The sequence below is a fragment of the Triturus cristatus genome, chromosome 4_1 (genome assembly GCF_964204655.1).
Source record: "Triturus cristatus chromosome 4_1, aTriCri1.1, whole genome shotgun sequence".
Lineage (NCBI taxonomy): Eukaryota > Metazoa > Chordata > Amphibia > Caudata > Salamandridae > Triturus > Triturus cristatus.
The window spans coordinates 395,603,438-395,626,707 of record NC_140585.1 but is presented as its reverse complement, the minus strand read 5'-3'; the positions used below and the strand labels follow the sequence as shown (position 1 = coordinate 395,626,707).

General features: G+C 44.4%; 1 protein-coding gene across 1 annotated transcript in view; it reads left to right on the top strand.

The window, feature by feature from the left end:
• The window catches only part of SAMM50 (SAMM50 sorting and assembly machinery component), a 252,099-nt gene that overhangs the window by 76,608 nt on the left and 152,221 nt on the right, over window positions 1–23,270 (top strand). The window contains exons 7-8 of the mRNA XM_085652463.1: window positions 15,389–15,476; window positions 15,709–15,837. Of these exons, the coding sequence (XP_085508589.1) occupies window positions 15,389–15,476; window positions 15,709–15,837 (217 nt within the window). The remainder of the gene's footprint in view (window positions 1–15,388; window positions 15,477–15,708; window positions 15,838–23,270) is intronic.

Genomic DNA, 23,270 nt, shown 5'->3' with positions numbered 1-23,270 from the left:
CGTGGGGCGTGTGGTTTGAGGATGCCTGAATTTTGTGAATGGGGCGGTGTATACCAGCCCGTCGATGGAGTCAATGTGTAATCTATCTTATTAAAGCATTTCTGGTCTCTTGGGTGACAGATAGCAGAAATATAGTCTGTTTTCTGTGCATCGTAACTTCCACTCCCTCAGGACATGTTCCACCTGCGGGCTTATTTATGTGTCCACTTTTGGTGTGAGAGTGATTGGCAGGTGTGAGAGGTGCTGTTAATCCAAGGTCCTTTTCGGTAATTTCTGTTTTTACAATATATTGGGCGTTTCTGTGTATGTGTCGCCATGAATAGCTCCAGTTCATACCTTTTTGCTTTCCCCTGTCTGCATCTTATCTCACCCGATACCTCGCTGACTCACCCCAAACCCCACTCTGCTACTATGATCCCCAGAATAACCCTTTCTAGACTCTTCCCTCCTCTACCCCTCCTTTCATCATCTCAAAACTCCTTTACTATTCAGATCTCCCAAACATGCCTTTCTAAACCATTCCCTCAGACTCGTCCCCCTCTATCTCCCCTTTACTCATCCCAAACCTCCTCCTACTGCTATCATCTCCAAAAACACTTTCTAGTCCCTTCCCTCTTTTATCCCTCCAATATAATTTTCAATCCAACTGACAGACTCACATGTCCACCTCTCAAATTAATTTAATATTTCCCTATACTGATTCCCCATAGATTCTGTTTGGGTTCCGGAGTAGTTTGCTACCCTCTAAAAGCGCTTCAATACCCCATCAGGGGTAGCAAGTGCTTTATAAATACAAACCCTTCCCTCTTCTGTCCCTCCACTATCCTTTTTAAATCCAAATAACAAACTCACATGTCCACCGCTCAAATTTATTTCATATCTCCCTGTACTAATTCACCATTAATCTTCTTTGGGTTCCAGAGTAGCATGCTACTCTCCAAAAAGGGCTTTGACGCTTCGTTGGGGGTAGTAAGCGCTATATAAATGCAATTATAATGATATCAGGAGCTAAAGACTTTTATTCTTGCACTGAGCAAGATTGTCCATTCCCTTGTTGGCAAAATCATACTTATTCAGCTAGACAATACCATAGCAAGGCTTTGGGTCAACCTGCAGGGCAGTACTGTTTCAAGCCTCCAGGATTGGAAGGGTCAGTCCCTTACCTCTGTCCCCCTAACCCCCCTCCTCTGCACCACAAAATAGTGGCAAAGGCTTTATGATCTTGTAGCCAGCTTATGGACCAAATTGGTCTTGTTTTTCAGGGGCAAATTCTCCTCCATCCTTGACTTTACTTGCTGAACAGAGCCCATTTTTGTTACTGGGGAGTCAGCCTTTGACCACATGATGTTTTTACTTGGAGAATCTGGATATTTTCCAAGCTGCTAGGCAGTGCTTCACAAAGGCTTCCTGTAAGAAAAAGTGAGTTGTGTTCTGCCACTAAGCTTCAGCCAAGGAAATCAATTCTTTAAAATGCTCTTTGAGTGACGTTTAATTTGTGTCCAACCAGGTCAATCATGGTAATAATTATTTGGCATTGACATTCATCACAAAACACTGATCTGATGTAAAACTTCAGTTTGACGGCATTATGTACTTGATCCCGCCTGGATTGGGAAGTCCTGCCCTTGCTAGCAGTGATCCATTCTTTAGGAGCTAGGGACATGGAAGGCTGTTTTTCTGGTTGCAGTTACCTTCACTGAGAACCTTTGCAAGAAATGGGCTACCTCCTCTTGCAAGCTTCTATCTATATTCCATATCCATAAGATTTTCTTTGTGACCTTGTGAGAAACATAATATTTTTGAGGGACATAAATGGATACATTTCCTCAGTTCCAAAAGTAAACCATTATCTTTTGGAGACCGGGAAACCTTACAGATGTTTCACTCTTCTAGATTTATGTTAATCTTAGCAGAATTAAAGGCTGATAAAATCTAGTAGTCCTGTCACCAAATCTCAGAGGAAACGTTAAAAACCCCCATGAGTCCATAAAATTACAGGACACATCAAACTTTGTATTTTATAATGATTTGTTTTTTAATACTCATACCTTAAGTGTCCTACATGTATTGACCCATCTCAGTGGTGGGTTAAAATTATTTATAAAGCGGAGCCCTGTCCTAGTCCGGTCATTGCTCAGTGTTGTTTAGAAGACCTTCACACACCCTAATGGAATCATGCTTCATCATCGGCTCTCATCCTGGTCCCTAAAAACCTGGACGGGCTCGAACATATTCTAGTGAGCATGTAAGATAAACTCTTCTACCGGGCTCTTATGTTAAAAATATCTAGAAAACACCTAAGGTATCCCTATTATTGGTGCTGTTTCTGGTATGATTAAACTGAAATGTGAGGAAGTATGTGGAAATTATGATCCTACTCCCTCTCTGTTAGTCGACATGTTACAGCCCCCAATGTACTAGGCCAAAGGGTCCAGGGCTTTGTTCGGGACTAGAAGGGAAAGATTATTTGCCCAGTGACCAGTCTTATTTCCCACAAATATCTGATTTTTTTTTTAGACTCTCAAATCAGAAACGAGACATACAACATGGAAACATATAACATACTTTTAAACACAATTTTTGCCTTTTTTGAATGCAGGGTTTCCCACTTTTGTTGCCAGGACAAAGAGAAAATGACAAAACACAATTTCTTTTTTTAATGGCTCCACCTAGGTCAGTTGTGTGCTCATCTTCGTTCACTTGACAAACTCATGTGTCATGCAAAAAGAACGGGTCACAAGGTTGTGCACACAAGCACTATGAGTGTGCTCCTTAGCATGTCCAATACTTGCTCGTGTCAAAGTTATCTCTATCTGTCAACCCGTGTATGCATGCTTCTACATCCATGCACTATGTTGTAATCGATATGAACTACAAAAGTTCAGACCGTGACCTATCCGTACTATGTGGCCTAGTTGCTACATGGGAGGAGTGTGTGCTAATGCCCCTCTAGTCAAACACTAGTAGTTGTAATCAGGTGTGGGCAACATGTACAGCGTGCAGCAGCATAAGGAAGACAAAACTAAAGTGTGCATATTATCAGTTAATCTCCAAATGACCCATTAAGCAGCTTTAATCTTCAAAACCTCACCTTGGTTATAGTGAGCACAAATAGACAGAGGGCGCTTGGTAGAAGAGTGTCTAGGGAAAAGTGGTTAAATCAGTGTGCAGACTCAAAGGGCGGCCTCTATGTTTTTTAGGTTAACCCAGAAATAATGTATGGTATATGTTCTGTCTAAGTGATTTCATTGGTACACCTTACAAATAGAAGAGGGTGGGATTTACTATCATTCAAGCCATGATTGCCTCGAAAAATAAGAATATCTAAGAGGGGAAGTCTAATTTCAAGGAATCCATCATCAAACAATATTGAGGCAAAAGTATCATTTTGTGTCAACAGGATTACTTCAGGTCTACCTCATTTACAGTCAGTGGGTCATAAAAGTTCATGTTACACAGAGTTAAGCTGTAACCATGGGATGTCATCCTTGAGTCCTGTGATGTCCAGGCGCAATCTATTTAGCAGTCTCTGTTTGCGATGTAATAGGGCCTTGGACGTATTATATTTTATTTCTATCTTTTCTTTAACTGTCCAATACAAATCAGTCTCTGAATGGTTGTTTTCTATGAAATGGTGTTAGGCGAGTAGTGTTGCTTTTCCACCTAATGTTACTACGGTGCTCTCCGATGCGGAGCTGCACTTTGCTCTATGTCATGCCTATATATAACATGTTGCGGGGGCATTTAATCATGTACACTACATGATTAGAATTACAGTTTGTCTGGCCCGTTGTTCCCAAGGGACATCCATTCCAAGGTCAATCGTCTTATTTGCTACTGTCAACCTGAATACCGAGCAATTCCCACATGGGTAGAAATGCCCTGTAACTTTGGGAGGGTACCTTTTTTATTATACATTCTTCTTCTGAAAATTATATGTGTTAGATTTACCATAATAATAAATATATCTGCAACAACAAAAAGTGAAAAGATGATACACCCCAACCATTGCTCAACAGACAGCCCTAATGGATTGGTTTAGAACTCCCAACTTGCTTTGTGGCATATTTGATTATAGGCTAATTATTTGCTGAGCCATGTAATACCTCTTGCATCTTTATATTAGGTCTCCAGTGTATTTCCCCAGGAGACTGCATCTCCCCCAGCAATCATTTTCTCTCTCTAGCATCTCCCAAATAAAGATATGCTTTTATATTTTCCTTTACCTAGCTTGTTTGTGGACTAGGTGGGGTATGGCCCCTGAGAACCTCGTGTTTGCCACAGCAGCCTAAAAGACAAGGTGGAAATTGGAGGAACTGTTTCCAGTTTTTGACAAAGAGTTAATATCCAGAATGTTCACATCCAGTCTTCCCACTGGACAGTTCATTCACATTTTTCAAACGATATATTAAATATACTACACAATTGCATGGCTGAAAAGTCCTTATTATACAGTGCACAGATTGACTTTGTCAAAAAGAATGACAATTGAACATTTGCTTTCGGCTTTATCGGTGATGGATATTTCATGTTATGCATAAGAAAATTCATCTGTATCTTGCATTTGTTGACCTGAAGACAGTTCAGATGCTGTCCAAAGGGTTTTGTTACGATAAATATTGTCAATTGAATTGCTGGATTTAACTATTGATTTTTCTTGGTTCCTGCATACTAACAATAAAACTCTTGTCCTTGTCCAATAAAGTCGCAAGAATGAAAAAACAGATCGAAGTCTAATTACAGATGGAGTGAGGCCAGTGTGTGTCTTGTCCTCCAGCCTCTTTTACATGTAGAAAATATGGAGAATAATCTGTTAGAGAGAGATAGATTGTATGTAGATGGTATTGGTATAGCACAACCTCGCCAAAAGGTAGCAGAGTGCTGTGCAGGGTCAAAGGCAAGCATAAAGTCAACAAGTGGCAGGAGATGTAGCTTGTTTGGAGACTCATTTAATTAACATTTACAGTACATTACAGATTATGCAGGAGAAATGGTTCTATATTTTAGTACAGTATAAATTGTATTGAGCATTACTAAGAGCAAGACATTCCTATAGAATATAATGAGCTAGGGTGATGAGAGGCCTGCAGCCTGAGATATGTGTAGTTATAATTTGTACAATATATAATAACCAATAACAATTCGGAGCAAAATGCTCAACTCCACCCCCCTTCCACCCAAGAAGTTAACACCTCGAATGAAACTTGCTTGAAGGGTCCGGTCAAAGTGGTCTACACAATAATTTAGGGTGAGGACCGTAAGGGGCACAGGGGAAGGGAAGGATAGGGAAGGGGGAGTAGGGGGGGTGTTGGAGGAGGGAGGAAGAAGGAAAAAAAGGGAAATGGGGATAGAAGAAAAAGAGGACAACAGTGGCATAATTGCTACTTTAAGCACAATACATTTATCACCAATAGTTATATATTTGTGGCGATACCGACCGTAATCACGGTAATTATTAGTGATGTTGATTTTAAATTATTCCAGCAATGGGCCCATTCCAGTGAAATTGGGTTTTTTCGAAGCCCTCTATGCTCCTCTCTTTGAAGAGCTTCTCGTTCTAACTTGACCCATCGTATTGCATCTTCCTCACAAGCTCCTTTTCTGGGGGCCGAGTTGGATTTCCAATGCTGCGTGAGCAGTCTTTTGACCAGAATTAGGGAGGGATCAGTGAAACGACATAAGACTTGGGCTTTCCGGGGTAGGGGGGATAGTCCCAAAAGACATACCTCTATTGTGGACCAAATGGGCCTTTCAGACAAGTGTGATAAGTTGTCAGTAACTTCTCGCCAATACTCCTGCAGGGAGGGACAGGACCATAGCATATGAATCAAATCGGCTTTGGGCAGGTGGCAGCTGGGGCAGTTTGAGCAGGCCGATGGGTACATTGTATGGACCTTATTCGGCGCCTGGTATGCTCTATGTAATGGGGACAGCTGAATAAATTTGAATCTAGTATTTCTAGATGCACGTTTGGGATACTCAAGGACCATGGCCCATTCTTTGTCTGTGAGAACACGGCAATATCAGTTTCCCATTTCTAACAAAGGGGCAGCAGCAAGATTTCCAAATGTCCACTCAGTCCCCTGTATAGCCATCTGACCAAATGGCTCCTGTGACCCATTATGTACAGTGCTTGCAACAATTGGAATGTAGGGGGCTCACATTGATCAACGAGCAAATGTTTACGGACAAAATGTAGGATGCTGGCGTGAGTGAAAAATGTATTTGGTACACTATGTGCGTACCAGCTCAGCATGTGGCATTCAATTTCGGTCATTGAATAATGAGCCCTCTGTCGTGATTCTCCCATCCTCCCAGGGTGCTAGTCTCTGAGCTGTTAAAGGGCCGTGCGGTGTTGGGAGACCACAGAGGGGAATGTTTGGGGCATATGGCATGGGTGTATTGGTGTATCTTAATGCAAGCTTCCAATAGTGGAGCGCTACCTGAAGAAGTACTGGGATGTCCTTCGATCACCCGGATTCTGGGGAAAGTAATATCAGCAGTGTTCCAAGTTGTAGTTGTGTAGGTGTATACCCAGTTTCAACCAGGTTATGTCCAGCAAGCCAATATGCCAACCATCGTAGCTGGCTAACAATGCAGTATGCCTTAAAATCTGAGGCTCCCACACCCCCTTTAGACGTGGGCAGTTGCAATTTAGTGAGACTAATCCTACGTAGCACTGTTCCCCATATCAATATTATCAGCAGGTAGTTTAGCATCTTGAATATCCACGCTGGAACCACCACTGGGAGGTTAACAAAATAATAGAGGAGCCTGGCAACATTACCATTTTCCCAATTGCAAGGCGTCCTGCCGTGGATAGTGGTAATTTAATCCAAAAAGCTACCTGTGACTTTAGAGAGTTAATTGGACGGTAACCTGGTCTGTGCTGTGTGTTGTGAGAATTCCTATAAAACTGAATACCCAGATACTTAAAGGTACTTGGTTCGACCCGGAGCTGCTCAGCCCCAAAGTGTAGGGTTGATATGGGATAAGTGTCATAAAAGGAGTATGCTACGGATTTTGAGGCATTCAAATGTAGTCCCGACAATAAACCGAAACTGACTAGTAAAGACGCCAGCAGGTTTAGATCCATCTGAATGTCCTTAAAGTATAGCAGCATGGCATCGGCATATAATGATACTGAATGTGTAGTTAAGCCAACTGATATACCTTATGCTCTTATTCCCAAGCGAAGGTGGTGGGCAAGATGTTATAATGCAAAACTGTATTATCCCCGTGCACTCAAAATATGGTTGTTGGTTCAAAAACTCGTGTCGGCGCCCCTTGTGTCACACGGAGTCCAACCGTGTCTTAAACTGTAGAGAATGTTGTGGGGAGTGTCACCTTCCCACTGAACAAAGTGCGCGCTATATTCAATGAAACACTAGGGTTTCTTCACATAGTTCAATTTATTGATTGTAACGAAAAATTACTCCATAGGTTAAACTTCAAAAATTCATCAGTTCATGAATCACTTGAATGCTGTATCCATAATCATCTTCTGACAAAACAAATCATTTGTTTTTTGTGTTCAACGTTAAACATCCACCCAATGCATTTCGGGTCAATCGTGACCATTCGTCAGGGGTTAGGGACCGGCAGGTCTCCGTTGCCGTTGAAGCTCTGAGCTTATGGATACAACATTCAAGTGATTCATGAACTGATGAATTTTTGAAGTTTAACCTATGGAGTAATTTTTCGTTACAATCAATAAATTGAACTATGTGAAGAAACCCTAGTGTTTCATTGAATATAGCGCGCACTTTGTTCAGTGGGAAGGTGACACTCCCCACAACATTCTCTACAAGATGTTATAATGCCAGTACAAATAGGAGCAGGCATAGGGGACACCCTTAAGGTTTCCCTTCAAATATGGAATATGCGGGGGATATGATGTGGCCAGTTTTAGCACGCGCTGTTAGTGCGGTATATAATAATTCCACCCAGCGACAATAAGTGGAGGATCCCACATTTTCTCAGCACCGCCAGCATATATTGCCAACTCAGCGAATCAAAGGCCTGCTGAATATCTAATGATATACATCCCGCATATGGGTGGGAAGCTTGGGTCGTATAGAACAAATTAAAAAGGCAACGTATATTCAGTGAGGTGTTTCGGCAGGGAATGAAACCATTTTGGTCAGTGTGTATAAGACCAGGGAGAAGCAGAAGGAGACGTGACGCTAACATTTTAGTAAGTATCTTATTTTCGGTATTAAGGATAGACAGTGGTCTATATGAGGAGAGGTCCATGGGTGATTTACCTGGTTTTAATAAGGACGTTACTATTGCTTCTTTGGTTGTAGGGGCAACGAGTGATGTAAATATCTGCAATACCTAAGGAACTAATTGTGCCGTTTTGTTGTGTTGTGTTCTTTAAAGAGGTGTGTCTCCAACTCTTTCCTAAATTGGAGCAGCATTTGGGCTCTCCTGATGGATAAAGGGATGTTGTTCCAAATCCTGGGAGCATAGATAAAAAAAGGCCTCCTGCCTTGTTTGTTCTTTCTTAAAATTTGTTGGTCTGCTGTCTGTTGGTTGGTCGAGAACCACCAAGTTGTGAACTTCCTCTAAGATAATCAGGGATACTGGTTGTGATGGCTTTGCAAATGATGCAGCTGGTGGTTGAAGATTGTGCAGGCCAGAAAGAGGATCCAACAGAATTCCATCAGGATGGTGGTGATGTGATCATGTTGCTTTAGGCCCCGGATGAGATGTGCTGTTGCGTGTAGTATGCTCTTAAGGGGTGCCAACGTGAAGTCTGGGAGGCCATGGAGCAAGACTCCATGTAGCACTATTTTCACATGATGCAGTGCTTTTACCAGCCACAGAAGTTGTTATTCACAAAAATCTTAATGTTTTTCGTTAAAATTGTAGTGTATTGTAGTAGTGATTTTGAGGCTTGTTGGAAATGGCCCTTTCTGGAGGGTCACCCCCAGACTTTTTGCCTTCCTTGGCCCTTTTTTGCTGATTTAATTTTTGTTGGCTTTAGGACTCTGGGCACTTTACTACTGCTAACCAGTGCTAAAGTGCTTATGCTATGTACTCAAAACATGGTTAACATTCGGATTGCCTTAAAACATCTATTAAGTGTAATTTCTAATTGGGAAAAGATAGAACTTGAATTTGGTATCTCTGGACTCACAATTTAAACTCACAACGTATGGTAAAGTCGTATTTTAAATCGTAAGTCTGAAAATGCCACTTTTAGAAAGTTGTCATTTTCTTATTTTAACCATACTGTGCTTCTGCCAGTCTCTGAATACACGTCTGGGTTGGGTGATAGATGGGCTTTGTGTATTTCTCTAGACAGTCGCACAGAAGGAGCTGGGGTGTGACATTTGCATCCTGATGGCCCATCACTTGGTTGATGGGCCTTCCTGAGGTAAACTGAGAGGGAAGAACTGACACTTGCACCTGAATAGGGCTGTGCCTGTCCCCACAGAAAGAACTGCATACCCCCCTGTAGTGACTCTGGAGCCAGGCCAGGAAAGGCAGGGACCTTGTGATCTTCAAAGGCCTTTTTGAAGTCTCCCCCACTTCAAAGGCACAACTGAGAAGATGTATTGGACCCCTGGCACCACCATATCAGAACTTTGTTAGAACCAAGGACATTCTGCCAAGAAGAAGAGCTGCTGTGCTATAGGAGGGACTGCCAGTCTGCTAACTGCTTTGCTGTGTTGGCCTGCTGATTTCTGATTGCTGTGCTGCAGGAGGGACTGCCAGTTTGCTACCTGCATTGCTGTGTTGGTCTGTTGCCTGCTGCTTCTTGGCTGGGAGTGAAAATGACTTGACTTGTTCTCTATATCCTTGAACCCAAGTTTCTGCTATAGCTTCCTGGCTTGCCCCCTGTTTTGTAGTCTCAAGGCCATCAAAGGCTTCCTCAACTCTGCTTCAGCTGCTGGACTCTGCCAACTGTGAGTCCTGCCGTGACAAGAGGTGCTGATCCAGTCCTGGGCCTTGAAAGTGGGTTCTGCAGCTGTTTTCCCATAAAACAATGATGCAGTGCTGACTTTGTGCCGATTGGAACTGACCCAGTGCCTTTCGATGCTGATGTAGTGCAGACTCGAGGATATCCCTGTGCGGCTCGACGACGACAATGGACCTGACTGCGAAGTTCGATGCTTGGGCCTCGGCGATCTGAGGTCCCGACTGTGAGGTTTGACACTGATGCAGCGCCGATCCGAGGACCTGACTGCAAGTTCGACACTGATCCAAAGTCCCAACTGTGTGGCTCGACAACGATGCAATGCCAGCATCATAAGGGGCTCGACGATGTGGGACCTGACTGCGAGACTCAGAACCACCGCATCAAGTCATAGACACAGATGCTTGCTCCATGGACAGAATTCCACCACCAGGCTCACCGACCAGACACAGCTGCTTGTACTAATTCCCTAGTGACGCAGGGATTCCCCTGGGGGGTGTCAGGTGGGATGTGGAAACACCATCTGGCTTCTCCTTCCACCAACCCCCCTTCTGGGATCCAGCGACTGCAGAATAATTCCTGCGCTGACTAGATGGACAGAAAGAACACCCTTCTGTTAAGACTACCCACTAGGGCCTGGACATGCAATCCATGTTGGACCCTGACTCTACCCCAGCTCTCCTCTCCTCGGACGCTACTCCCTCATAGCAGGAGTCCAGATCTGATTACCTCAACTGCATCCTAGCAGTGATAGGAGACACTGGAAATGCACTAAGCTAGACACACTGGCTCTAGACCTAAACTTACAGCGCAAGTACCAACATAAACTACAAACACGAGTACAGGTTGTTAAGTAGTCAATAAAAGTACTGGCGCTGCAAAACACAGATCATTCCAAAACCCTGTTTGACCTGACTGAAAGAATGCCTTTTATAGAGGGTCACGGCCCGTGTAGGCTGCACAAGGTGAAACAAGCTGAGGACAGTGGGCTCCGACACAGCTCTACAGAGAGAACTGGCTTCAACAGGAGATGTATCCACAGGGTCTGTCTCCAGTGTTTGTGGTTGAAAGCCCAAGTGCCAACGCGGTACTTGGGCTTTCAACTATCAGGGCTTTCGACCATCAGGATCTGGACATATTCTCCAGAAGCTAGGCTCGCACTCAACCCCTCCTGATAATTGCAAACGTTAAGATAATCTTCTCTGATTATACGCCTTGGTCACTTTGACACTGGATTCATGCTAGCCTGGATGATGAGGGCTGTTAGCCGAAAACTGGTTCCAGGATGCTTGTTTTCAGTCCAGAGAAGAAATGGCTTGGCAGTTCGGGCTGGACTGTTCCCATGAGGCACAGGGTCAAGAGTGATTTGCATATAGCTGTGCCTGAATTGGGGTGGCGAAGTGAGCTAAAGAACGATTATGGATTCAACCCGGGTCTGTTACTGGGTTGAGTGTCTGAAAAGTTTCAGCGCTTCGTCCATCATCTCCTTGTGTTTGCTTTGTTCGCCCTAAGTTGGCAGGGTATGCCTAGACGTGGGTCTCTTGCTCATTTTACAACTGGATTCAAGCTAGCCTGACTGATGAGGGCTGTTTAACCCAAAGACGGTCCTAGGATGCTTGTTTCCGGTACAGGGAAGACATGGCTTGGCAGTTCAGGCTGGAATGTTCCCATGAAGCACAGGCTCAAGACTGATATGCATATAGCTGTGTCTGAACTGGGGTGGCTAAAGAACAATGGTGGATTCAACCCAGATTTGTGACTGGGGGCGAGTATCTGAAAAGCTTCAGCACTCCGTCCATCATCTCCTTGTGTTTGCTTTGTTCAGTGCAAAAGAGCCTTGTTCTGGAAGTTTAAGAAACTCCAGCGACCTGTGCCTCAGATTGCGTCCATTTCTTTTACAGCCTGGGAGATGCTTGAAACTGCGTAGAAGAAAATTGGGAGGGTAGAAATGTGGGGAGGCACGGCGAATCCCATGCAGGATGCCTGACCGGAGTCACGATCAAGGTGTCACCCCCGTGGACCACATCGAGGCACTGCTGCGATAATACTTTCCACCGACCAAATCCTGAACGTCAAACATTTGGAACTGAAAATGTCAGTGGTGCTCCGTGTTCGGTCCGACCCTCTCCACTGATGACTCTGAGGGAGAGGGAGAGTGGTCCATCTCCAGAAACCACTCCACACTGCTGCCACATGTGGCATCACAAACATCAGAAAAAATCCAATGACAAGTTCTGAATTTGGACATGCTGGGACTTATGGATATGTACTTTTCAGTCCAGTGAGCTTTACGAGGGAGCCTGCACAGTGACCACCAACCTACATGGCCCGACAGGGATCACATCCTGCACCAGTTCATCTATCCTACAACATGAACTGGGGCTCAAGCACAGTTACTTCTTTTCAGGACGATGTGGTGAACAGCCGCCTCCTCCCAAGCAGAAGCCATGTTGACTATTAGATACCCCCTGTTTGTGGTCTGCAAGTTGTACAGGCCCGAGCTTCTCAGTTTGTTGGTCGGCTTGTCCGTTGGTGACTGTCCGGGAGTTTTAGAATGGGATCCTTTCGATCTCCACCCAAGCACTCATGTTCCTGCTCCATTGGGTGCTTGCATCCACCCATCTGCCGCATCACTTCACACAACACACCGAGTGGCACAGACTCACTATGCGGCCTAGAATGTCTCATTGAACAATAATACGCGCAAAGGGAAATCTCTATATACCACCTGGATCTTTAAGGGACTGGGATCAACGCAGAAAAGATATAAAGTGGCAACTCAACTACTCTGCCGGGGCGTGCACATATCCTTCCTGCAAAAAAAGTGTTTGACTACAGCTGAGGGACAAAAGCTGCAACATAGGTGAAGGGGGCCATTTTTTTCTACTGTGGTCTCTTATATGCCGAGGGGGGCTACAATATGATGAACTCGGAAGTGCCCTATATCGTCGATGAAACACATAGATACATATACGGGCTATGTGTTACTTAAGGGAAGCTGAATGTACGACCGCTGATGATGGGGAGCGTGTATTCTCCAAATGTTAATCTGCACTTTCTGAACATGTTGTTTTCTAGACTGCTAGCAGACTGGGGCGACCTCCCCTGGATTCTGCTGGAAGGTGGGAGGGGTGTTGGGACAGGGGGGGGGTGGAGGACTTTAATCTGGGCCTGGACGAACCCAATGATTATCATTCGCCCCACCACATGGCACCGGCGGTCCATAATGACTTGACAGCTTGGTTACACTCCTGGGCCTGGCTGATGTGTGGAGAGGAAAACACCTAGAATTACGAGAATATACATTTTACGTATTTTCAACAAATGGATTCCCATCTTGTTGGCCTTATCTGGGGTAGTAGACTGTGTAGGACAGGCCTAGCTGAACTGAAGCGGCCACTGGTCTGAGGTGGTCTCAGGGTCCTGATTTTCGGGGCTATTTCTATGTTGCCCAGCTGCAGTGGGCAACTTACTGGATGAGGGGCACCGATTTAACGAAACAGCTATGTCTGAAAAGCAGATCCGCGCTGGTGAACTACATAGTGTCCTACTCCCAGGTTCCAGGCGCCTGGGAGGCCTCCCACCCTTGTAGTGGACAGCAAAACTGGTGCAATGATGTTGCCCCCACTACACATGACTGACACCACCCTATGCACCAGCACTCCCTCTGTGGGCTTCCCCACATATAAGCGTGCACTCCAGGCACAAGTGTTGACACAGTGGGAAGCGGTAGGAATACACACGTTGGGTGACTTATTTGTGAAAGGAACCTTGATTGTTTTTCCCACTCTAGCAGAGGAACGAAACTTGAGCCACAGCCAATTCTTATTATACGGCAAAAATCATAGAAGCGATAAAAATCCAATAGAATCCAGACGGCAGTGAACGAGACACTGAGTTATACAGGTCATACACACCATGGGCTAGGAACACAGGCTGATCACGTGGCCATACTAAGCTATTCTGGAACATGCGGTGTGTCACTTCATTTCCTGTGAGAGCAATGGGAAGACACTCCACAGTGACTATTCAACGACTCTGAATAGCAAGAGGCCTTGGAATACCCCTGGAAGGTGTCCAGAAACACGCGGTTTAGGTTCATACAGTTTTATATCTTGTATAGAGCCTACCTTATGCCCATTAAATTATATCCGATATTCCCAGAGGTATCTCCTGTCTGTCCTAGATGCCAAACAGACCAGGCTGACCTGCAACACATGTTCTGGACAGGAGGTAAATTATGTGATATTCAGGATGTGGTCATGCAGGTGATAGCAGAGGTAACTCGTAGACCACGCTTGACCACAGTCGAGGCCTGGCTGCTTAGTGTCTATATTTAGCCAAAAACCAGCAAAGTTACTGCTAAATTCGCTAAGCTAGCCCTCCGACTGGCGAAAAGAGCTATCGTCATGTGCTGGAAGTCTACACTGCCTCCCCAGTTGAGTACGTGTTGGAGGGACTTAGAACACTGGGCGATAGCAGAGGGTGGAGGGCAATGCAGAGAAGAAGCAAGAGGCCTGCGCAGATACTCCATAGCTGTATACTAGGAGGAGCTGTTCCAAGCATTTAAGGATAATTGAAAGAATGAGATACTGCCATTAGCGTCTCCACTAGAGATATGACAGCTGCCCTCTTGCTCATGACACAGGGAGTTGGTAGCTTAATAGGGTGTGGACATGTCTCGACCATTTGCATACCGCAGACGGCTAAAGTCGCGAACCCTGTCGACCAGTTCAAGAAACACAAGATAGCCTGATATAACCAGCAAACTTCATATAATATCGATACACACTGCGGCTCAGTGGCCCTATGAACATAGTTGAACTTTGCTGCTGCCTACACGTTCATGGAAACTATGGTGTGGGGCGCAGTCTTGGGCTGGGGTTGGGAGTTATAGGTTGGGGAGGGTAAGCACTACCCCCTCTATAGTTGAAAGGTGGGATCACGCTAGTCTGTTATGCAACTGCATCCCTGTTATGTGCTGATTGAAAAAAGTGATAACAAGATCTTCAAAAATGAAATTTTGGTTCTGATAGTTTGCATTCTGTAACGATTTTTGCTGGGTACTCTCGTATTATTCTATTCTGACTTTATATTGTTTTTAAATTAGTTTTCGAATGGCTTTCAATGTTCAGCTTTTGCTTTTGTGTTGTGTGTATATTATATGAATATATATATTGTTGTATTCCATGTTACTGGACCCTCCGTATTTTTGCTTTATTTGTTCTTTTGCCACAACTGGTAACTAATTGTAAAGTGCTTTGTTAGCCACTGAGTCTAGTCCATTTTATATAAAAGAAATATTCTAAATATTCTGTGATGCACATCTTCCTTAACGTGCAAATTGGACAGTTACTCTTTATCACAAATACGCCTTATTAGTAAGTTTATTCTTTGTCTTTATAAGAAAAAATAACTGTTTGATTTTATTTCAAATATGATTTTATGGTTTCTTTGCAGCTTTTCTTTAAACCTTTATAAGGTAACAGGGCAGTTTCCTTGGAGCTCACTGCGTGAGACTGACAAAGGAATATCAGCAGAAATTGGGGTGAGAAACATTCTACATTTGTGATTTTTAGTCCTTCTCTTCAACACATAATCTGTCTTCATGGTTGTCTCCTAGCTCGACCATCAAAGCGGGCACCCTTGAAATGGTAGAAACGCATGAATCTTGCAAACATAAAGGGTTTCTGTGTACATATGCAATGTGTTTATTCAGAGGGATCCAGGGGGTCTTGGATATTTGTCTAATAAGTAATGCATACCTATTTTCTTTTCAGTTCCCAATTTGGAAGTCTAATCATGTACTGAAGTGGGAAGGTGTTTGGCGGGAACTGGGCTGTCTTGCCAGGACTGCATCCTTTGCTATTCGGGAAGAAAGTGGACATTCGCTGAAGTCATCTTTGGCCGTAAGACAACCATTCCTTTCTTTTATATGGGCTGTGAAATATTCATGTCATACTGTCCCACTATGTGGTATTATGTAGGTGAGTTAATAAGTATTCTAATTATAACATGGAAAGCTTTGTCAAATTCCTACCAGCCTGATATTGGGTAATTGGTCCTTGATTGAAAAGTTGCATCTCCAGGTTGTATCGAAGGAGCAAAATCAGGGAGGTTGATCTGTCTTGCATTCTGGTAGATTCTAACTGTCACAATACTAAAGCGCTTCGCCAAGCAACTAAGACTTTATTTCCAAGAGAGAGAATCAAAATGTCTTTTCACCTAGGACAGCTAAAGTTCTTGCATTACTGCTTGTAGCCTGACAATGCATGTACGTATAAAGGTGATAAGGCACCCTGCCTACAAAGACACTATTAGAGGACAAGAAGATACAAGCTGACTACTTCCATCAGGATATTATTTAACATGCTCGGACAACCGGCCTAACGGCAATCATCAGCATGTTATTGATGAATTTCCTGTTAAACACCTTAAAATGAGTGATTAAAGATGGATCTTCTCAACCACTGATGGTCTGGTCATTATGACTTTTCTTTACACTTATTTGTGTTGTAAGAATTTATAGAGCGCAGCATTCACTCACAATAGGGTCTCGTGGCGCTAAAAAGACTAAGGGTCCGATTATGATGCGGTTAGGAAAGCATTCCCACCTAGGGCTTGATTACGATGCAGTTAGGAAGGCCTCCTAACGGCATTTGCTCCTTCCGAATCGGATCAGGAACGTGTCTTCCTAACCGAGGGCCCAATTACGATGCGGTTAGGATCATAGGCTCCCATTGAAGTCAGTGGGAGTCCAACCAAATCGTATCTGGAAGCATCTGGGTGCATCGTACTCGGTCGGTCGGACTCTCCCGATCCGAGTGGGTTGGAAACCATATCCAAACCGATTCGGTCAGGATCATTTCCTAACCAGATCATAATCGGGCCCTAAGTTGTTAAAATGCGCTAGGAAAAAAAGGCAAGATTCCCCAAAAATGTTATTTGAAAAGATTTTGTGCCGAACGTATAGGAAGAAGTATCGAGTTCCAGTGCCCAGCTGTTGTCACTGAAAAGGCTCTTCCACCAATAGTTTTGCTGTGAATCTTCGAAATTGATAATAGTTTGTGATTGCCAGAGTTTAACAAACACCTAGATGTATAACATCGAAATCTTATATGAAAGGGTTGACCATGTGAAATATAGAGGGCCTTCTAAACAAAACACATCGATTTAAATAAACTTCTCTCCTTCACAGTAAACCAGTGAGCTGTCTACAGCGCAGCAGTAACCTGATCTCGGGCTTTAAACCCACATAGGATTCTGACAACATGATTCTGGATTAACTGCAATCTATGATATAGAGGGAGTTCCAGATAAACAGAATTACAAGCATCTAGTCCGAAAGATACAAAGGTATTCAGTATTGCAACTTTTCTAATGTGAGGAACAGATATAAAATGCACTGTAGCTAGTGCAGTAGAAAAAGATTAGACTTGAATACATTAAAACAGTGCTCCCCGAACTTTTTAGAACCACGGCCTAATTTTTAGAACAACAAACTTTCACATCCCAGGAAGCTTTAATGGACAGGAGGCAGGCAATTTTTTAATGTAACTACAGCATGGAGTGGTACGCACTGTCATTTACAGATAGTGCATTTTCTATTGAAATGGCCACTAGATTTCGAGAGGCATACTTTTTTACTGATAAAACTAAATCTCACACAAGTGATTATGGATGAAAATCGGGTTTTAGTGTATATTTATCATTTGTGCATCACCAAGTAAAGTGTCTTGATTTGTTTTGATCCTATTAAATTCTTTGTTTCCATCACACTTTGGAATTGCAACAAAAGTGCTTCATTTTTTCTTTCCTAATTGCTGAATGTGTAGTCGGGTCATTAGCAGGTATTTAAAGTTTGTTGTGTGTTAAAAATAAAATGGCATCATACAGCAATGACACTCAACGTATAGCCCAGGAGCCGTTTGCGGCCCTCTTGTCCTTTGAATGAGGCCTCCCTGATGATCAGCAGCAAGGGGTGCTGTTTACTCGCTGAGCACTAACATTCAGAAAAAAAAGATAAATAAAAATGCAAGCATTTATTTGCAGGTAAACTGAAGTTGTGAAGTTACTAGGGTGATGTTCTGCGCCACTTAACTTTATGACCACCTTTATTTTTAAAGACATCTTGCAACAAATGTGTAAAAATAGGATTTCATTAACATGCAGAAGCGTTTTATCATGCCACTGCATTGAGCCAAATTTTTTTAAGTGATGGTTTTCAAACATGAATTTAGAAATATTCATTCTTCCCCACCCCACCTTGACCACAATGCCAATAGTGAACTAAGAGGCTAGTCAGTTGCCATGTGCACCTTCTGGGTGGCCTAGTTCGCTAATATACGTGGGCAACATTGTAAATAAACATAAGAGAAAGTTTTGTACAGCTTCTGAACTCTTGTATTTCGAGGTCCTCTTATATACCATAATGAAGAAAAAGGAGGCGAAGTGAGAAAAAAATTGCAGAGGATCACACCGTTTGGTCAAGGATAAAGCTGTGATTGATCCCAGGTTTTCTGTTTTCACAATGTTCAATGCAGCCACTAGATGTACATGCTTTGCTTCCCCTACGACCACTTTAAACAATCCCTGACCCACCTGGAACTGGCACCATTCTGGCATCAGTGCATCCCTCTGTCACACCCATACCATACTTTGTGGCCCCTGGGTATGTTTGTGAGTGCCTATGTCCTACAGCCTTTCTGTCGCTGCAAAGTGAGAGGAGTTTAAAAAAATAATCCCTATGTTAAAAATAAGCAGCAATATGTCAGAAGACTTAGTCTGACATTTGACCCCTGTCTTTGAAGTGCAGCTAATGTTTCAAGATAAATACAAAATTGAAAGGCATTTTTATTTATTGCTTGGACTTTTGCGACCCACCAAAAAACGGATACCGACCCACAGTTTGGGATCCGCTGCATTAGAACATTGGTCAGTCAGGGGACTGTCAAATTTAACACCTACGATTTCGGATTGAGTTTAGGTTCAACCACATCAGACCAGAAGGTTAGATCCCAAAAAGGTGAAGGATAAGGAGGGGATCAGGATTTCAGTTTTGTCTGCATTTATCTTCAGCTGATGAGGCCTAATAATTGATGTAAGACTCCTGTATCAGTATTCCCTTACCTGGAAGTATATAGACTGCAGATACTGCAGCGTAAGTAGTAATCCATGGTCACCGTAGTCCTGGACGTAGGCGCAATTTAAGGCAGACGACGATAGTGTGCGGGTCAGATACACTAAGTAGGTTGACACCACTTGGGCCTGGAATTAGAGAAGTTCAAAAATGTTTCTTTGTCCGAGTCAAAAAAACTCTCCGTGAGAGACAAACCTGAAATTCAATATGATGCTGTGGAACTGCTGGTCGAATACTTTTTACCATTGGAACCCTTGAAGCTCTAGAGCAAAAGTTTTGAAAAGTTCCCAAAATTATTTTGGTGTCCAAACAACCACTGGAGTACACTTCCATTTCTCCGAGAACCTTAGTGGGAGCACTAAGAGACTCACAAAGTATCAGGCAGAGGGTAATTGCAAAGTCGAGTCCGGGTCCAATTGCCACAGGCCAGCTGGAATTCTTCACAGGAATGTCCTTTCAACTTTTTTATGTTCCTGGATTCACCCAGGGAATCAGCCTGGTATGAAAGTGCCCTGATCGCCCCCACTTTTTGCCTGGTATTTGATATTATTTCAACTGGAAATGCACTGGGTTCCTGCTAACCAGGTCCCCAGTGCCAGGTCTCTTTCCTAAAACTGTGCAATTGTTTCCCCCAATTGGCAATACCTTTGGTACAATCTGAAAGTACCTAGTAAATAGTTCCCCAGGTACCTAGGGCCGGTGGTATTAAAAAGGGTCACTAGGGGTGAGGGAGGGGGCAGCACAGAGTGTGGTACCCTAAGGGCCCTAGCACCAGCTCATGCAAACTGCCACTGCAGGCTGCGTGTCTTGGTGGAGACAGAAGTGAAAACATGACAAGGCATGCAGCCTGTGTGCCATGCATACCAATACTGAATGCAGTATAGGTAAGTCATCCCTACCGCAGGCCTTACAGCCCTATGGCAAGGTGCACTATTCTACATGTAAGGGTATCACCGCACAAGCAGTTATGCCCCTGTACTGGTCAGTTCCATGGCTGTCAGTACAACTGAACAGAGGAGCCATTTTACAGGCATGGGCTGGACACTGGCGGATAAGAGTTCCCCTGCTACATTTTTTTTTTTTTTAACAAACTTTATTGAGGACCGTGACTTCATAACATTGTAGAGAATTAGCACAGAAAGGTCTTTTTTTGTTGTTGTTGTTGTTGTCCCCCTCTTTAAGACAGCTGAAAGGGATACAGTATGAAAGTCCATACTACAGAGGTACATATAAGGCATTGAAAGAGTACTGCATTTGCTTTCGGAGAAAAGTAACATTTTCAAGAGTGAGACATCTGTGATATAAAAACATACAAATCGCAAAACGTAAATGTCCTATTTGACTAAAATGAACAACGCCAGCAACAATCCCCCCTCCCTAACCCTCCCACCCCGAGCTCCTGGTCTGTTTATGGTTTTACCATAGGTACCTTAAAAGGGGAGTCTAGCCGGTCGTATCCTAGGGGTCTATGTTTTCCTGAAATATCAGAAGGGAGGGGGGGGGGGGAGGAGGGGGATTGGGGTCCGGGAGCCTCCATTCAGGTGGCCATTAAGCAGTGTAACCGGCTATGGTGTTAGGGCACCCCGTGGTGACAGGAGGTCAAGAAGTTCAAAGTTATGTAACATGATATCCCAATCCATTGAAATGGGTTGTTTCCGTAGCCCGTTCTGTTCTTCCCTCCGAAGGGCTACGCTCTCCGCTTTCCCCCACTGTGTCATATCATCGTGCCAGCTGGATAGCGTTGGACATCTAGGAGATTTCCATCTCATTGTAAGGGCCCTAGCCGCTAGGATGAGGGCCAAGTCCACAAATCTCAGCTGCACCTTCTGTGTGCTCGTGCGTTTACGGAGGCCCATGAGGCAGTCCAGAACATTATCAGAGACAGGAATGTGTGTGACCTCACTCAGGGATCCGCGGACGCCATTCCAGTAATCCTAGAGATGGGGGCATGACCACAACATGTGAAGGAAGTCCGCCTAGTCTCCCCTACATCGAGGGCAGCTATGGTGTGCGTCAGGGAACATACGGTGAATCCTTTTAGGGGTTCGGTATGACCTATGAAGAATCATTGTTTGTATGAATTTCAGTTTGGCGTTACAAGACACTCTTTTAGGGTGTTCAAGCATGCATTTCCAGGCTTTATCCGAGAGTTCAGTAGCGGAATCCTCGGACGATTTCGTTCTAAGGGATGTGAGTGTGATTGCTGCATGTGTCCGTATACCCGTATATAACCATCTGACTAGGTGTCCCCCATTCCCCATGTAATATAGGAGGTGGACCAGGGTATGTTGTGAGGGTTCAACACACCGCGGGGCCCATGTGTCCCTGATGTAATGAGAGACCGTGGCATGTAAGAGGTATAAATGTGTGGGTGCTCCTGTAGACTGTATAAAGGAGTCATGATCAAGCAGAGCCCCTTCACTGAAAAAAGCCCCCACGTCCTCCACACCATTCTCCACCCAATCACGGATCCTGGTCCTTGTGAGTCTGCCCTGTGGTATGGGAATACCCAACAAGGGGATGTTCGGCGAGTATGGAGCCGCTGTAGCAGTGTAGGACAATGCCTTCTTCCAGCAACTCCGCGCTGTCCTCAGGAGGGATGGGCTATCCACAGGGATCTTAGCCCTGGGCAGGAGCAGGGAGTGTATTGCGCCCCGGTCCAGGTCCCTAGGCAAGTAGCCAATTTCCTATAGATTCCTACCGGCAGTCCAATAAGACAGCCATTGGAGCGGACTGGCATAATAATAGGCTCTGAAATCAGGGACCCCTAGACCTCCACATCGAGGTTCTAGCTGAAGTTTCTGTAGACTCATTCTCCTATGGCCAGTCCCCCAAATGAGCACCACTAATAAGGTGTTCAGAGTGTTAAAACTAGACTGCGGGACCACTATGGGAAGATTCACAAAATAATACAGTAGGCGCTGGAGCATTACCATCTTTGAGATGGCGATACGCCCCGTGACCGATAGGGGCAGCGATGTCCAAAAGGCCACACTGTTTCGGAGGGCTGTTATGGTCTTCACTAGGTTGCCATCGAGTTGGTCACTCTGTGTACGATCGACCTGAATGCCTAAATGATTAAAGGTAGTAGGGACTACAGGCAAGTCATATGCTCCAAACCGTATAACATCAGGGTAAGGTGGTCCCTGGAAGAAGTAGGCCACAGATTTGCAGGGATTTATAGCTAGGCCCGAGACCCGTTCAAACTGGACAAATATAGCTGGGAGGGGGGAATTGTCGGCCGTCAGATCGCGTAAATATATAAGGATGTCATCCGCATAAATTGAGACGAGGTGAGTCGCGCCATCAATGGGAATCCCAATCCGGTCTGCTGACCGCCGGAGCGCTATCGCCAGAGGCTCTAATGCAAGTACGAATAGTAGGGGAGACAACGGGCACCCTTGTCTGGTGCCCCTATGTATTTTATACTGTCTTGAGATATGTCTGCCTGTATGGGCCCGTGCGGTGGGGGAAGTGTATAATAGGCGCACCCATTTGAGGTAAGTGTCTGGGAACCCAAATCGTTGGAGAGTCGCCAACATAAAATCCCAGGAGAGGGAGTCAAAAGCCTGATGGAGGTCCAGAGCCAGGCATCCCGCAGACTGGTAAACGAGGGGGGTAGCACTCATAACATAGTGCAGCCGTCTTGTATTGAGGGATGTACTACGGTTTGGCAGGAACCCGCATTGATCACTATGTATGAGGGTATTAAGATATGGTTGAATGCGGTTAGCCAGAGCCTTGCTCAGAATTTTATATTCTGTCGACAGCAGGGAGAAGGGTCTATAGTTGGACATATCAAGGCAGTCCCGTCCAGGCTTGGGCAGCGATGTAACCAAAGCTTGCATGGTGGATTGAGGTAAATGGCCGGCTTCGAGGGCGGACCTATATACTGTCTCTAATATGGGTACAAGTGTGTCTGAATACGCTTGATAGAATTCGATAGGCAGACCATCCATCCCGGGCGCTTTATTGTGATGCAGCCCTTTTAATTGCGGTTCTGATTTCTTGTTGTGTAATGGGGCCGTTTATTTCTTTTTGTATCGTATCTGGGAAGGTAAGATCCTGTAAAAATTCTGTGATTGAGGCGCTCTCCCACTATTGGGGGAGCCGCATAGAGGGTACTAAGATGAGTGTAAAAGGCTAAGTTAATCTCCTGCTGTGTGTGGGCTATACTGCCATCCAGTTTAGGAATTTGGGTTA